Below are 17914 nucleotides of genomic sequence, written 5' to 3' on the forward strand. Positions count from 1 at the left end.
CAGAATCGGAAACAGGCTCCAGGCTCTGAGCCCAGAGCCCAGAGCCTGACGCGGGGCTTGAACCCACGGACCGCGAGATCGTGACCTGGCTGAAGTCGGACGCTTAACTGACTGCGCCACCCAGGCGCCCCTTAAATTAAAAAAATTTAATATTTATTTATTTATTTATTTATTTAAAAAAAAAAATTTTTTTTTCAATGTTTATTTATTTTTGGGACAGAGAGAGACAGAGCATGAACGGGGGAGGGGCAGAGAGAGAGGGAGACACAGAATCGGAAACAGGCTCCAGGCTCTGAGCCGTCAGCCCAGAGCCTGACGCGGGGCTCGAACTCACGGACCGCGAGATCGTGACCTGGCTGAAGTCGGACGCTTAACCGACTGCGCCACCCAGGCGACCCTTAATATTTATTTTTGAGAGATAGGCAGGGTGTGAGCAGGGAAGGGGCAGAGAGAGAGGTAGACACAGAATCTGAAGCAGGCTCCAGGCTCTGAGCTGTCAGCAGAGCCCAATGTGGGGTTCCAACTCTTAAGCAGCGAGATCATGACCTGAGACAAAGTTGGATACTTAATCAACTGAGCCACCCAGGCACCCCTTTAAATTTATTTATTTATTTTAAGAGACAGAACACAAGTGGGGGCAGAGAGGTGGAGAGATAGAATCTCAAGCAGACTCTGAGATGTCAGCATGTAGACTGACGAGGGGCTCAGCCTCATGAACTGTGAGATCATGATAGGAGTCAAAATCGAGTCCAGCTGAGCCACCCAGGCACCCCTATACTAGCCACATTTCAAGTGCTTAATAGCCGCACGTGGCTACTGTATTAAGACAGTGCTGCTCTAAAATATCCAAACCACCCATACACATCCACTTTTGTAGTCAGGCTTTCTAATATTAGACCAACATAATCTAGTGAGTCTGTGTTAAGTCCCATACAACATTCCTTTCTTTAGAAATTATGGCTTCACTGGGGCGCCTGGGTGGCTCAGTCAGTTAAGCCTCCGACTTTGGCTCAGGTCATGATCTCATGGTTCATGAGTTCAAGCCCTGCATCCGCCTCTCTGCTATCAGCACAGAGCCCACTTTGGATCTTCTGTCCCCCTCTCTCTATCCTCCCCTGCTTTCGCTCTCTCTCAAATATTTAAAAAAAAAAAAAAAAGAAAGAAATTGTGACTTCAGTAATGAATAGTTTTACTAACAGAACAAACATTAAGAATGTGAAGTCAGGGTCATTCTACCTGGAGACAATCAGAAGTTTATAGTCATATGCCTTAAGTACAGTATTTTTTGACTTATAAAAACCATATTTTTATGGGACACCTGGGTGGCTCAGTCGGTTAAGCACCAGACTTTGGCTCAGGTCATGATCTCATGGTTCGCGGGTTCGAGCCCCATGTCGGGCTCTGTGCTGACAGCTCAGAGCCTGGAATCTGCTTCAGATTCTGTGTGTCCCTCTCTTTCTGCCCCTCCCCTGCTCATGCTCTGTCTCTCTCTCTCTCAAAAATAAATAAACAATAAAAAAATTTTTTTAAATTTTATTTATTTTTTGATTTATAAAAATTAAAAAGAATTTACACAATAAAATTTTGAATATAGAATCTTAATCTATTTAATTATATAATCTATAATACCCAATAGGGGAGAAAATCTGATTGAGCACAAGATGAGATTTGGATTTTGGTAGCATGCCATGTCTGCATGGAATAGTCCTCATAATAGTTCACTGAAAAGAGTAAAAAAAAGAAACTATACTTAAAAAGTTTTTTAGTAAACCTGTCTGATGTACTTGGAACTAGACAAGGAAATCTTGATGAGGGTATTAAGGATGAAAATCTAAACTGTGGCAATTATGAAAATATATTTTGTCCTACATGTTTATATATGAATTTTCTTATAGCAATAAATGTAAACCAAAGAAACAGTTTAGTTTGGGATCAACCACATAGCACTTTGAAAAAAAATTTTTTTACACTTACTTATTTTTGAGAGAGAGAGAGACAGAGTATGAGCAGGGGAGGGGCAGAGAGAGAGGGAGACACAGAATCAGAAGCAGGCTCCAGGCTCCAAGCTGTCAGCACACAGCCCAACCCAGGGCTTGAACCCACGAACCGTGAGATCATGACCTGAGCTGAAGTCAGATGCTTAACCAACTGGGCCACCCAGGTGCCCCAACCACATAGTACTTTGAAACCTTTAATTCAGGATTCTAAGCTCCTTGGATATAGGTCTATATGCTTATTTCACCATAGTAGAATATATAACAGGCACTCAATAATTACTTAAATATTTACTGCCCATTATATATCAAGTACTATGCTAAATTCTAAAATAGTATAAGCCAAACTCTTTGGTTTCAAGAAGTTTTTAAATGAACAGGAAAAACAGGTCCTATATGTAGTAATAGAAAACAATATATAATTAAAGGCCAAACAGGCATATGGATAATTGTAAGTCCAAAGAATTCACCAATCAAGATTGACTGAGGTGGCTATGAAGTGGGTCTTATAAAAAAGACATAATTAGATAGAGAGGACAGTAGAGATCATTCCAGGATTTGGGAAGAAGGGCAGGAATAAATAGTACTAGTGTGAAAAAGGACTAAGGCTTAAAGTTGCAGAAACTAAAGAAATAATAAGGAACTTACATTTCACGTGTTCCAACCTCCCACCATCTCTGAAGCACCCCTGACTGATGGCAATTAGGCTATTTATGAATACTCGAAATGATAGGCAGTTTAGTTTACTTTTGAAAGTAAATATTGTATAAATTTTGAAGTTATAGTTATTAGAATATTTCTCTTTAAAATCTCAAAAAAAAAATAAATAAAAAAAAATTAAAAAAAAAAAAAAAAAAAGGGGCGCCTGGGTGGCGCAGTCGGTTAAGCGTCCGACTTCAGCCAGGTCACGATCTCGCGGTCCCTGAGTTCGAGCCCCGCGTCGGGCTCTGGGCTGATGGCTCAGAGCCTGGAGCCTGTTTCCGATTCTGTGTCTCCCTCTCTCTCTGCCCCTCCCCCGTTCATGCTCTGTCTCTCTCTGTCCCAAAAATAAATAAACGTTGAAAAAAAAAAAAAAATTAAAAAAAAAAAAATCTCTGAACAAAAGAAAAAGATGTCATCAAGAGACAATATTAAGTTTAAAAAATTGTGCTAAAGTAATATATACATGTTGTTAAAAGGAGTAAAATACTACTAACATGTTAGAAAAAATAGCAGCTCTCTACTTTATTCTGACCTCTCAATCCTCTTGAATGGCAACCACTTTTCTTTTCTAGAACTTATTTCTAACAAATGAACACTTCCATTGTTTAGAAATCCAAGGCTATTCTTCCTAGGTCTGTGGCTTTTTGGGAGAGAGGAACAAGAAGGGGTGAGAAAGCTCTTAAGATCTTTTAATTCTCAGTGTTCTGAAATCTCAAAATAATGTGCCTTGGTGTAGGTCTGTCTTATTATTCTGAGACTTTTCAATAAAGGGCTCATTTCTGGGATGGTTTCCTATACAGTTTTGATATTTTTTCCCTCCCTGGTTGTTCTTTTTCTGAAACTCCCATAGTCAGGTATTAGACTTCCTGAACCATTCTTATCTTTTTCCTCCTTAAAACAATAACAAAACAACTTTTTTTTACCAGCCCTTCCATTGAATTTTTTATTCTAATGATTATGTTTTCGATTTCTAAGTCCTCTTTCTTGTTCTCTAAGTGTCTCTTTTCATAGCAATCTAATTTTGCTTCATGGTTCCACTATTTTCTTATTCTCCGAGGATATTAGTTTTTTAAAAAAAAGTTTTCAGGGCACCTGGATAGCTCAATTAGCAGAGCATGCAATTCTTGATCTCTGGGTTGTGAGTTTGAGCCCCATGTTGGGTGCAGAGATTACTTTAAAAAAGAAAGAAAGAAAGAAAGAAAGAAAGAAAGAAAGAAAGAAAGGGAGGTTTTCTTTGTTCTTTGCGTTGTCTGTTTTCTCTGAGTTCCTTTTTCCGGTTTATTCTGATTTTTCATGTTGGAGATGTGTTTTATTTTTTATTTATTTAATTTATTATTATTATTATTATTTTAATGTTTTTATTTATTTTTGAAGGAGAGAGAGACAGCATGAACAGGGGAGGAGCAGAGAGAGAAGGAGACACAGAATCCGAAGCAGGCTCCAGGCTCTGACCTGTTAGCACAGAGCCTGACATGGGGCTCGAACTCACAAACCGTGAGATCATGATCTGAGACGAAGTCGGACACTTAACTGACTGAGCCACCCAGGCGCCCCGGAGACGTTTTTTAAATACTTGATTTATTTTTATTATTTTTTAAAAAGTTTATTTATTTTTGAGTGAGAGTGCACGGGAGGGACAGAAAGAGAGAATCCCAATCAGGCTCTACACTGCCAGTGTGGAGCCCAATGTGGGACTTGAATCCACGAACTGAGATCATGCACTGGGCTGAAATCAAGAGACGCTCAACCGACTGAGCCACCCAGGTGCCCCTCAAATACTTTAAATCAAATGTCTGTAATCATTCTACAAACATTAATAGTGGAATGTACAATGTTAGGTATTATGTTAGAGCTGGAATAGATGAAGTTTTTTTTTTTTTTTTTTTTTAATGAATTGATATTTGAGCTTGTGGTTTTTTTTTTTTTGCATTTTTTTAAATGTTTATTCATTTTTGAGAGAGAGAGAGAGAGACACAGTGTGAGTGGGGGAGGGGCAGAGAGAGGGAGACACAGAATCCGAAGCAGGCTCCAGGCTCTGAGCTGTCAGCACAGAGCCCAACATAGGGCTTGAACTCACGAACCACTAGATCATGACCTGAGCCGAAGTCAGAAACTTAACCGACTGAGCCACCCAGGCGCCCCTTGAGCTTGGGTTTTGAAAGTAGTGTAGCAACATTTGACCAAGAAAGGCCAATCAGAGATCACAGATCTGCCCTGTCCGTTATAATAGTTACTAGACACATATGGCTATATAAATGAAAAATAGCTAATAAATGAATTTAAGGGGCATCTGGGTGGCTCAGTCAGTAAGCATCCAACTCTTTTTTTTTTTTTTTTTTTAATATTTATTTTTGAGAGAGAGAGAGAGCACGCAAGAGGGGCAAGGGCAGAGAAAGAGGGGGGACAGAGGATCTGAAGCTGGCTCTGTGCTGACAGCAGAGAGCCTGATGTGGGGCTTGAACTCACAAACTGTGAGATCATGAACCGAGCTTAAGTCGGACACTCAACCAACTGAGCCATCCAGGCGCCCTAAGCATTCAGCTTTTGATCTCAGCTCAGGTCTTGATCTCATGGTTGTGAGTTCAAACTCTCCACTGGGTGTGACGCTTACTTAAAAAACAAACAAGCAAACAAAGAAACTGAAAATCCAGTTTCTGATAATTCAAGTGGATTATGCCACATGTGGATAATGAGTACCACACTGGGAAGTGCATTACATTTCTATTATCACAGAAAGTTCTATTGGCTCTGTTGCTGTAGGATGTCTCTTGGGTGTTGGTATATAAAGATTTGACCTCTATGAGAAGGAAGATTTATAAATTCTCTAGTTCCTTCATATTCTTGAATATACAGTTCAACCACAGTTTAGATCTATATTTACCATAACACTCATCTGGATACATCAAAAATAAAGAGCAAAAGTACTGTATACATAGTGGTTGTTAAATCAATAGCTGTTGTAACTAAGACTGTGACAAACAATGATCCACACCAATTGACAATTTAATCTTGTAAGTATAGATCCTGGCATTTAGATGATGCTTAGAAATATCTATGGACTCAAATTGGATTCAACATCACCATTTGAGCAACTGATTAAAAAAGGACAAAAACATTGTTATGACATTATTTGTTACTGAGCTGGTTTCAGGATAAACAATCCATTCTAGGCTGAATCCAAGGAGAAAGAATTACTGGACTGACAGAAGGATGTCTATATAAAAAACTTATGTTAAAGTGAGATTTTAGTATATTGACATACCTCTGGTTCTATGTTTGATATCAGATTCAGCTTCATTTCTCTCCTTTCCCTCATTAGTGGAAATGGTATCCAGTTCACGGCAGATGGAGCTACAAATAACAGAATAAAAGAGTTTCCCTCCTTTTTATTTAACTCTATGCTCAATATCAGGCTTGAACTCATAAGCCCAAGATCAAGAGTCATATGCTCTACTGACTGAGTCAGGCAGTTGCCCTAGAATAAGAGAATTTTAAAGTTGTTTCTTGGTCAACATTACCTAGTGTATGACAGCACGTGAATCCTACAAGATTTTTGGTGAAAAAATTGTGTGACCAACTAAATTTGGGATATTCTAAAAATCACAATCTCTAATATGGATAGAAAATTTTCTAATATGCATGGAGTTTTCCATGTATGTTAGCATAATAAAAACTGGGAAATCTTACAGTGGAGAACTTTTTATTTAAAAGTGGTTATTTCCCAAACTTATTTGAACTTATAATCTTTTTTTTTTTTTTTAAATGTTTTTTTTGAGAGAGTGTGTGAGCAGGGGAGAGGCAGAGAGAGAGAGGGAGGGAGAGAGAGTATTCCAAGCAGATTCTGCACTGCCAGAGCAGAGCCCAACACAGGGCTTCAACTCATGAACCACGAAATGATGACCTGAACTGAAACCAAGAGTTTGATGCCTAACCAACTGAGCCACCCAGGTGCCCCAGAACTTATAATCTTTTTATTAGAGAACAGCAACTTGTGTTCTGCATAACTCACTAGGAAATGTTGCTCTACTAGGGCATCATCATATAGCCTCAGAGCAGCTGCTTCTCTGGAAGGGATCTAGTCCAATCTACTTCAAATTCAGGAACCAATCACAAACAAAAAAGGAATGATCAATGATCTGGAACATACCTTATGGTTGGAACAGTAAATGGATCAAACTGGTCCACTTTCTGTACATCAATAGGCACAGAAATGCGACCTGTAAGGACCAAAAGTTATAAACTGATGACTGTGAAATACAGATCATAATGGGCTGTCTCCTATGTGTTATTTTGGCTAAATTTTAATCTAAGGCTTAGAAAAAGGGTTAGACTTATCTGTTAAAATCAGTAGTTGGAAATTACTTCCACACTAGCTGCATCTTTTATTTCTCTTAAAAAAAAAAAAAAACAAAAAATAAGTATGAAAGACTGTTGAGCTATTACATAGCGCTCTTATCTCTACTTTTATTTCTATCTCCTTCTTCCTAATATCCTTTTATACAGAAGTACAGAATGATATCAAATTTAGTGAGTTCTGAAAATGAAACAACATAGATAAAAATAGTTCATTTCATTATCTTGATTTGCTGAGATCAGAACAGACACCTGTATGTTGGAAATCTTTAGAAAGCATTTTGGGAATAAAATAGCATTATACTACCTTTTTACAATATCTACACCTGGGATACCACATAAAATTCATCACATCTCAAAAATGAGATGAGTCTCAAGAATGCCAGGTAAATAACAAGTTAAGATAATCAAGAGAATTGGGAGTTGCTGATTGAAGACAGTAAAAACTGCAGCTACTTAATGGGGAAAAGATATAATCAAAATGTATACACCTATGAATATAATTATTTACTGAAACTGAATTTTAGAATAAGGGGATACCCACTAAAGTTTTAGAATTAAGTTAAAAAAATATTAAGAAATATTAAGATTATTATCAAAAGAAGCTGAAAACACACAATTGACAAGGTTGAAAAGGAGCTATCCAAATATATGGACTAGAGAATCATTATAGATTATTAAAGGAAACTAGGCAATTTGGGAGGATTGAATGTGTGGCACTTTTCTAGGCACTTTACATTTTAGATTTTCACAATAACCCACTGAAGTAAGTACTATTATTATCTCCATTTCACAGATGAGAAAACCAAGGTACAGAGAGTAGTTTGCCTAACATCCCACAGCAAGTGGCAGAGTTGGATTATTGACTACTTATTGGATATTAGTTGTCCTAAAAAGGACAACTATATACAACTGCATATGTCTCCCGGTTGGACGAAGCAAAGTTTAGGTCAATATAGCCACCTTTATATCTATTTTAAAGTCAGTTTCATTCCTTCAAAACACCTAAGAAAAATGTGAAGGAGGAAAGCTAAAAGTATGGAAAAAGAACTGAGGGAGGAAGCATAGTGGGAACAGCACAGAACTCTGTGGTTTAAGAACTGAATTCTGTTTCTAGCTCTGTTGCAATTTGTTTTATGACTGTAGACAAGTCCCATTAACCTCTCGGACCACTGTTTTCTCATTTGTACAGTGAGAACTACCATCGTGTGAGTTCTAAGTACCTCTACGATTCTAACACTGAACCTCAAAAACCCAGATGAAAATTATTTATGTAGTGGAAACTCATCTGGTAGCTACTAATCAACAACTAAAACTTTCATTTTCCTTCTAGTTTTCTTTACTTTCTTTACATTGTACCTGTTTTAGGATGAACACTAAAAGGGCTCTTCAGTAAATGATTGATTCCTTTGCTAACATTGATATCCAGCCGTGGAAAACAGTACTGGAGCATGATCTCCCATTCAAGCCAGGGTCCACATTTGTCGTTTTTGGTATTATCCTAAAAACAGATGCAAGTCTAGCATGAGGATCAGTAGGAACTTTTGAGGATTTCTTTAAAAGTGGTTAAAAATGATTTTCAATAATCTTTAACTTACTAATAAGCAAAACAATCAGAATTTAATTAAGAATTACATTATTATATTTATAATAGAGATTTCGATGGGATATACCTGAGAGCTGATGGTTTTCTTCAAATACTCCCAACGCTGAAGTGAATTGTGATGCTTTTGGAAGTTTTGTTGAAGTTTCTCATGAATTGGTGATGAGTCATTAAGGAACACACTCATTTATGACACATTAATGAACAACTTATTTCCAGTATGTGTTACAACAAAGATAACTGAAAGTTTACTAGAAATTATTGTTTTCTAAAATGCAAATATGTATATTTTTAAGTTTATTTACCTTGAGAGAGACAGAGACAGCATGAGCAGGGGAGAGGTAGAAAGAGAGAATCCCAAGCAGGCTCTGCACTGTGAGCACAGAGCCTGATGTGGGGCTTGAATGCACAAAACCATGAGATCATGACCTGAGCCAAAATTGATAGTCGGACGCTTAAATGACTGAGCCACCCAGGTGCTCCTCTAAAATGCAAATATTAATTGAACACATATCCTTAAAAAATCTCCTGTAAAAATATGATACTGATATGACAGAAAAAATGCCAAAATAAATATTTGGTTTAATGTAAAGCTTTCCCTGGTCTGTACAAATTTTGACTATATGATTCAGTATTCTTTAAGTATCCATTAATTCTATGAGGATCAAACTCCAAAATGAGGAAATTTCTTTCTGAAAAGGCTTCATTTCTTACTATATTCCAAACTAGAGATACTAAAATGCAGAAAAAGATGTTTTGTGTAAAAAGACTAAATTTGTAAGAGTACGTATATGAGAATATGCAGGCAGAACACATTTATATCATAGATAAATACATGTAGCTCACATAGAAATGGTCTTGGGAAAGGATATTTTCAGGAACAAGGGCTAAGATCTTATCCCAGCTTTCTTTATTTTCAAGAATATCTTGATCAACTAAGGCATAGTCTTCAAAGTATTTTTTTATTATGTTTATAGATTTTCTGTAGGAATAACAATAACAAAGTCCTAATACTATTTGTAATATATACACTGCATAACTTTTGTTGCTGTTTGGGTGGCTAATGTTACTTCTACTGAATATTTCTTAATGAGCATGTATTAGTCTAATAAGAAAAATACAAATAGAGTTTAGCTATGTAAAATGGGAATAATACCCCTTTGCAGGGTTATGAGAGTTAACTAAGACATTCTAAGGGGGAAGAACCTACTGTAGATAGTACCTGGCTTAGAACAGATATTCAAGAAATGTTTACTTTTTTTTTTTTTTTAAAGTAGGCTCCACAGGCTTAAATTTACGACCCTGAGATCAGTATCTGAACTGAGATCAAGAATCGGATGCTTAACCGACTGAACCACCCAAGTGCCCCAAGAAATGTTTACTTCTTAAGCTCTACAACTTAGAAGGTTAATAGCATCATAAATATGTAACAAGAAAGCAACCAAGCCAGGACAACATAATAATACATCAGTAGTAGAATGTGGGATAGAGTCTATAGTTTCTACTATGAATTACTTGCTTTACATCTCGACAATTATATAGTGCTTAGCATTTTGCAGACTTCACATCTACTGTTTCATTTAATCTTTGCCACAACTCTCAGATAGAAGGAGATGTTTTTCCCGTCATATAGTTAAGGAAATAGAGGCTCTAATATTTTATTAAGGTCTTAATAAGTTGCAGAATAGAGATTCTAACTCTTTATGTTTATTTATTTTTCAGAGAGAGAGAGAGAGAGAGAGAGCGAGCAAACGGGGTAGGGGCAGAGAGGGAGGGGACATAGAATTTGAAGCAGGCTCCAGGCTCTGAGCTGTCAGCACAGAGCCCAATGTGGGACTCAAACCCACGAACTGTGAGATCATAACTTGAGCCAAAGTCAGATGCTTAACCGACTGAGCCACCCGGGCGCCCCTAGAGATTCTCTCTTTTTTTTTTTTTTTTAATTTTTTTTTTTTTACACATTTATTTATTTTTGAGATAGAGAGAGACAGAGCATGAACGGGGGAGAGTCAGAGAGAGGGAGACACAGAATCTGAAACAGGCTCCAGGCTCCAAGCTGTCAGCACAGAGCCCGACGCGGGTCTCGAACTCACGGACCGTGAGATCATGACCCGAGCCGAAGTCGGCCGCTTAACAGACTGAGCCACCCAGGTGCCCCAAGAGATTCTAACTCTTAATGCAAAGCTCTTTTCACCCAGAGAAGTAATGAGTTCAGTGGGAAGAGTATGGGTTTTGAAATTAGGCAGACCAGGACATGAATGCTGAATTTAACAATTACTTGTATGGTGCCATGAAACTTATACAATCTTTTCAAATCTCACTTTCTTCATCTGTAAATGGAGATACCATCATGACCGTCATGAAGTTATTGTTAAAACCAATGAGAACATTTGTAAAACATCTGTCATGAATACTGTAGCATGAAGTAGTCATTCAATGAACTCTAGTTATTATCTTTGTAAAGTGCTATCCCAGTAGGGAAAACTGATAACAAGGCAATTCTAAAGGTAAATCAGACACAACTTAAACTGCATAGAGTCTTTTTCAACAGACCTGACAAAAGGGTGAATTTTTTCGCTTAGGTGGACTTTCTTTTTAACGTCTTGACCACCCTGAAAAATAAACCATCAAAAAAGAACTTCATGTATATGAAATAAATGAAATAACTTAAAAATTTCTTTAATGTGTTCTAAAGATACTGATTAAAAGAAAACTGTCAACATATAGAAGTTTAGATGCTATTTTATAGTCTCAATACTTGTAACTTTCTGGGTTACCTTTACTTCACATAATTGAACCAGAAAAGTAATTTTCCTTTTGTCACAAACAAAGATCTTAAAAAATGTAGCTACTATGATTATTTGATCTGCTGGTAAGATCATCTACTCTGGAATGTGGATGCTCTAAAAGTTTAATTTTGTCACTAAACATTTCAGGCTTGGTAACATCTAGCAAACAAAGAAATGTAAATTATCATTAAGATCTTACCTTTACAAGACTCAAATACTCAACTATCCCAGAACGTACTGCAGAGGACAATTTTCTAACTGATTCATCACAGACCCAACAATGAACACCTCTCCTTCCAGAATATACCCAGAGACGATGCTTAAATCCAAAGTCCTCTGAGGAGGGGAGAAATAATAGGTTTTAAAATCTAGAAATAAATTTATAAACTCCTGGTTCTTGCTTACTTCCTTAGCTTCATTTTTACCTCTTATCCACATGTACTCATGTTAACTCTACTGAATTATTTTTAGTCTTCTGTGTCCTCCATGCTTTTGCCTTTATGTCAATACCTATTCTGGTCTCTCTGCCAAGAATTTCTTCATGCCCCGGTATTTCCATTTCTCTCCCTGACCAATTGCCATTTATCATTAAAGACCCAGTCTAGGGATATTAAAAAAAGTTAATAAATTTAAAGTGTTTAGAACAGTGCTTGGCACATAATAAGCACCCTAGATAAGAGTTAGCTATTTTTAGTACATGTGCTGCTGAAGTGATCACAAGAGTTAGCTATTTTTAATACCATTATCATTTTTATCATTATCTTTTCCAGAAAGCCTTTTCTAATCCAGTCTTTTCCCATTCCTGTATGCACTCCTGCTGTTCTAGATCTCCAGGGAATGCTGGGCATATTACTCAACATAAGTATAATCTTCAATTTTATTCGTCTTCTTCTTAGACTGCATAACATACTTGAGGTAATCATTATCTTTCATATTTCTTTCCCTCACCTAGGACAGTATGTAGCACAAAGAGCTGCTCAATAGATGACTGAACTGGGAAAAAAACTCACTGGTTTGATCAACAGCTTTATTAGAGTTTGAACTACAACTTTATTCTAATCTTTTATTTTCTGGCCATATGTTTCAAGGAAACATGTTCAAAATTTATGAGAGTTGACTATAAAATGGTATAGATAGGGGTGCCTGGGTGGCTCAGTCGGTTGAGCGTCCAACTTTGGCTCAGGTCATGATCTCACAGTTCGTGAGTTCGAGCCCCATGTTGGTCTCTGAGCTGATAGCTCAGAGCCTGGAGCCTGCTTCGAATTCTGTCTCCTTTTCTCTCTGCCCCTCCCCCACTCACATTCTGTCTCTCTGTCTCAAAAATAAATAAACATTAAAAAAATTTTTAAATGGTACAGACAGACAAATATTCAGAGGAAAATAGATTCTTGCATTTGACCCCCCTCAGACACTACCAATACTTGCCCTTCAGTGCTCGGTCGATTATGCGTATGGCCATCGTCATGAGGGTCCAGCACTTAGAACATATGTCTGCAGAACTGGAGCAGAGGCATCATTACTCACTGTTAGTGACATCACCCACCCTACCAGCAAGACATGCAGCACTTACCTACAACATCTCCTCACATCGTCATAGTCTGTCATGTCAATGTCAAACACCAATTCTTTTTCCTGAGCCTGGAAAGCTCCCAGCTTCACTGTATTGTGTTGATTGGGCTACAGATAGGGGGAAAATATTTAAATATTTTAAATACACACACACACACACACACACACATAACCCAAAACAAACAAAAAACCCAAACAAAAAATTCAGTTTCTTTTTTTTTTATTTATTTTTAAAATTTTTTTAACGTTTATTTATTTTTGAGACAGAGAGAGACAGAGCATGAATGGGGGAGGGTCAGAGAGAGAGAGGGAGACACAGAATCGGAAACAGGCTCCAGGCTCTGAGCTGTCAGCACAGAGCCCGACGCGGGGCTCAAACTCACGGACCGTGAGATCATGACCTGAGCCGAAGTTGGATGCCTAACCGACTGAGCCACCCAGGTGCCCCTCAATCAGTTTCTATAAGAGCTGTCATGCTGCCAATTATGCTGTTTTCCACCCACACAAAAAAAGTGGCCAAAGAGAAATGAAGAAACCATAATACAATGCCAATTCTATTTCAGTTAAAGTTCATTAATTTGGATTCTGTGCATCCAGAATTGATGACAGTATACATTTACTTAAAACAGGTTTTGATAAATCTATATTGCCATAAATATTTTTTTCAGTTCTACTGAGATATAATTGACATGTAACATTGAATAATAAATATTTGTTATTTTTAGGTTTCTGATAAGGAAGAAAGTACATACAAATAATTAATGCCCTATTGTAAGCTGTTTTAAGGACCTTTAACTGTTACTGGACATATAAGTAACAAAAATGTATTTAAAATTTTTCAATAGGGGTGCCTGGCTAGTTCAGTCAGTAGAGCATGCGACTCTATCTCAGGGTTGTGAGTTCAAGTCCCTCACTGGGTGTAGAGATTACTTAAAAATAAAATCTTTAAAAAATAAATAAAATATTTCAATAATCCAAAATATCTCAATTAGTTCAAACTGAGCCTTTGGCTTAAGCTGTAAGTAGCCTCCTTTGAGGTTATGGATCACCAGGCATAGAAGGCAGACTGAATACAGATACTTATCTTGCTCTTCTAAACTTGCACAAAAATGATAAAGATTTTTTTTTTTTTTTTGGATAGTAAAGATTTTCTTAAGAAAGGCATGTCTTGGGAGAGAGCCAAAGCATAAGAGACTCTTAAAAACTGAGAACAAACTGAGGGTTGATGGGGGGTGGGAGGGAGGGGAGGGTGGGTGATGGATATTGAGGAGGGCACCTTTTGGGATGAGCACTGGGTGTTGTATGGAAACCAATCTGACAATAAATTTCATATATTAAAAAAAAATAAAAATAAAAATAAAAATAAAAATAAAAATAAAAAAAAAAAAAAAAAAAAAAAAAGGCATGTCTTGGGGCATTCCTGAGCCTGGGTGGCTTAGTTAGTTGAACGTTCAACTTTGGCTCAGGTCATGATCCCACAGTTTGTGAGTTTGAGCCCCACATTGGGCTTGCTGCTGTCAGCACGGAGCCCACTTTGGATCCTCTATCCCCCGGCCCCTGCTCCTCTCCCACTTGTGCGCTCTCTCTCTCAAAAATAAACATTAAAAAAAAAAAAAAAAAAAAAAAAAAGAAGCATGTCTTTTAAGAAAGAACCAAAGAGGAGAAGATACCACCACTATTTTTATAAGATACCCATAAAAGCTGAATCTTAAGCTCTCAGTAAGGAAAGATAAGAAGCAACCCAATTTACACCTCAGCATCCCTAAAAAACTCTGGTCACAATTGGTATCTCTGGAGTAAGAATGCGCACGTGCGTGCGTGCATGTGTGTGGTGTTGGTAAAGCTAAGACTAAAAATAAGAGTATTGGTTAAAAATCTTTTTATGAAGCAGTTCCCCAGATTCTTCCATTTACTCTGCAGAGCTAGGTGACAGTGCAAAGACACCTGAATTATTATCTGGAGAACCTCAAACAGTGGGTCTTTGGACTGGGATGAGAGGCAGGAAAAACAGGTACAGCTAAAGAAAGATGTGTTGTACTGATATACAGGGGATTAAGTGGACATTTACATGTGGAAAGTTGAGACCCTGCCCTCTTCCCCTACATCTATACCCTATCGCTGCCACCCAGGGAGGAGATCAGAAGATTCCTGTCTGAAGAATCTGATCAGGAGTGTCAGGCACTGTTAAAGGCTCTAGGAATATAGATCAGTGATCAAAACAGATCTCTGTGCTAGTGGAGTTTTCATTCAAGCAAAGAGCTAGAGAAACTGACAACAGAGCTTCTTCCCAAAAAGATGACCAAGCCAGATCACCTTGTAATAAAGAAATCTCAGTCATGTATACAGAACTTCCAATCAGATTTTTTAGTACTCTATTTTTATTTTTTTCAATATATGAAATTTATTGTCAAATTGGTTTCCATACAACACCCAGTGCCCATCCCAAAAGGTGCCCTCCTCAATACCCACCACCCACCCTCCCCTCCTCCCCTCCCTCCCACCCCCCATCAACCCTCAGTTTGTTCTCAGTTTTTAAGAGTCTCTTATGCTTTGGCTCTCTCCCACTCTAACCTCTTTTTTTTTTTTTTTTTTCCCTTCCCCTCCCCCATGGGTTTCTGTTAAGTTTCTCAGGATCCACATAAGAGTACTCTATTTTTAAATATAAGCAACATGCAAGAAATTATCAGACTTATGAGGCAAGCCTCTAATATGAAAGAGGGGAAAAAACAGGAAAAAAAGCAACCTTGAGAAAACAAGACTGTACAACAGAAGAAAATTAAAAAAAAAAAACAACTATCATTGATATCCTCAGATAAGACATATCAATGAAAAAAAAAGTTCTTGGAAATTAAAATATAATAGCAGAAGTGAAAACCTCTGAGGAAATTCCCCAGAAAGTAGGGCCAAAGGACAAAAAAATAGAAAACAGGAGGAAAAAAAAATTAGTGAATCAGTTTAAGACACGTAATATCTGACTTTAGGATTTCTGGAGAGACCAGAGAAAAATTATACATAGGACAAACTGTATTTAAAAAAAAAAAAAAAAAAAAAAAAAAAAAAAAAAAAAAAGCGGGCGCCTGGGTGGCGCAGTCGGTTAAGCGTCCGACTTCAGCCAGGTCACGATCTCGCGGTCCGTGGGTTCGAGCCCCGCGTCAGGGTCTGGAATGATGGCTCAGAGCCTGGAGCCTGTTTCCGATTCTGTGTCTCCCTCTCTCTCTGCCCCTCCCCCGTTCATGCTCTATCTCTCTCTGTCCCCAAAATAAATAAACGTTGGGGAAAAAAAAAAAAAAAAAAAAAAAAAAGGTAGGGGCGCCTGGCTGGCTCAGATCAAGATCAGACTCTTGACCTCTGGGTTGTAAGTTTGAACTCCATGTTGGGTGTAGAGATTACTTAAAAATAAAATCATGGAGGAGCCTGGGTGGCTCAGTTGGTTGAGCATCTGATTTCAGCTCAGGTCAAGATCTCACAGTTTGCAAGCCCTGCATCAGGCTTTGTGTTGACAGCTCAGAGCCTGGAGCCTACTTCGGATTCTGTGTCTCCCTCTCTTTCTGTCCCTCCCTGGCTCACAGTCGGTCTCTCTTGCTCTCAAAAATAAACAAACATAAAAAAATAAAATAAAATCTTTTTTTTTAACTCAAAAATAAAATCTAAAAAAAAAAAAAAGTAAAAGGGAAATTTCCTAGAATTGAAGGACATGAGTTCATGATCATGAGTCCATCAAGTATTTAGCACAATAGGTACAAAAAGATGCATGTCAAGCGAAATTTTAGAACATTAGGGACAGAGGGGAGCAGAAAATCCTAAGAGCTTTCAGATCCAACACAGTGGGACAAGAATCAGAATGGGGGTCTTAATAGCAACACTGGAAACAAGCAGGTAATGCAAAATTCTAAGGGAAAATGATTTAGAAACTGAACCATTAGTTAAGCATAAATGTAGAATGAAGGTATTTTCCAGATACAGAAGGTATCAAATGTTTTGTCTTCCATGCATCTTTTCTCAGGAAGCTCAGGGAGGATGTGCTCTACCAGAACAAGGAAGTAAACCAAAAAGAGAACAAAGGATTTGGGTAACACAGGATCCAAAATAGGAGAGAGGTGGAAGGACATTGGGGTGATTACAAGATCATATTTATCCAACAGGCTTAGAGGGCAATCAGTCCAGCTTGGGGGTCAGAAGTCTGCCAGGGAAATCTTTTCAGGGTGAAATTGACAAACTACCTGTTAGGTCTGAACACATTGGGATATTCAGACAATTGGCAAGGAGTTTGGGGTTGACTTAGTGATCGACCCTGATTTTTAATCTAACAAATATATTAGAAGCATGTGGAAATGGGAAGGTGAGGTGAGGGTAGGCAGTGAGGTAAAAGAAAGCTAAACTCTCATCTGCCAGACTGGAAAGTCAGTAGATAATGCTTAAAATAGAAAAATGGGAGAAATATAAAAATGTTACTTACAGACAAGGCGGCAAATACCTTAAGAATCAGCTAAAAGAAAGTGGTTGCCTCTGGGGAGCAGAAAATAATGGAAAGAGAAAGAGACCCTTAAAAAAAAAGCCTAATTAACCCATGCTCATGTATTGGAAGAAGAAATATTATTAAAATGTCTATACTACCCAAAGCAATCTATACATTCAATGTAATCCCTATCAAAATAACACCAGCATTCTTCCCAGAGCTAGAACAAACAATTCTAAAATTTGTATGGAACCAGAAAAGACCCTAAATAGCCAAAGTAATGTTGAAAAAGAGAACCAAAGCTGGAGGCATCACAATTCCAGACTTCAAGCTGTATTACAAAGCTATAATCATCAAGACAGTATGATACTGGCACAAAAGCAGACACATGGATCAATGGAACAGAATAAAGAACCCAGAAATGTATGGCCAACTAATCTTTGACAAA

General features: G+C 37.7%; 1 protein-coding gene across 4 annotated transcripts in view; it reads right to left on the reverse strand.

Annotated features, from left to right (window-relative positions):
* The window catches only part of PRIM1 (DNA primase subunit 1), a 51599-nt gene that overhangs the window by 4104 nt on the left and 29581 nt on the right, over nt 1–17914 (reverse strand). For 3 of the 4 annotated variants that reach the window (XM_045465499.1, XM_045465498.1, XM_045465497.1), the window contains exons 3-11: nt 13012–13118; nt 12867–12940; nt 11641–11777; nt 11206–11264; nt 9525–9634; nt 8723–8811; nt 8409–8550; nt 6844–6913; nt 5959–6047 (exon numbers count right to left, since the gene is read on the reverse strand). In XM_045465499.1, the coding sequence (XP_045321455.1) occupies nt 5959–6047; nt 6844–6913; nt 8409–8550; nt 8723–8811; nt 9525–9634; nt 11206–11264; nt 11641–11777; nt 12867–12940; nt 13012–13118 (877 nt within the window). The remainder of the gene's footprint in view (nt 1–5958; nt 6048–6843; nt 6914–8408; nt 8551–8722; nt 8812–9524; nt 9635–11205; nt 11265–11640; nt 11778–12866; nt 12941–13011; nt 13119–17914) is intronic. The other variant, XM_045465500.1, reaches the window with a different exon arrangement.

Source organism: Leopardus geoffroyi, chromosome B4, assembly GCF_018350155.1.
Source record: "Leopardus geoffroyi isolate Oge1 chromosome B4, O.geoffroyi_Oge1_pat1.0, whole genome shotgun sequence".
Taxonomy (NCBI): domain Eukaryota; kingdom Metazoa; phylum Chordata; class Mammalia; order Carnivora; family Felidae; genus Leopardus; species Leopardus geoffroyi.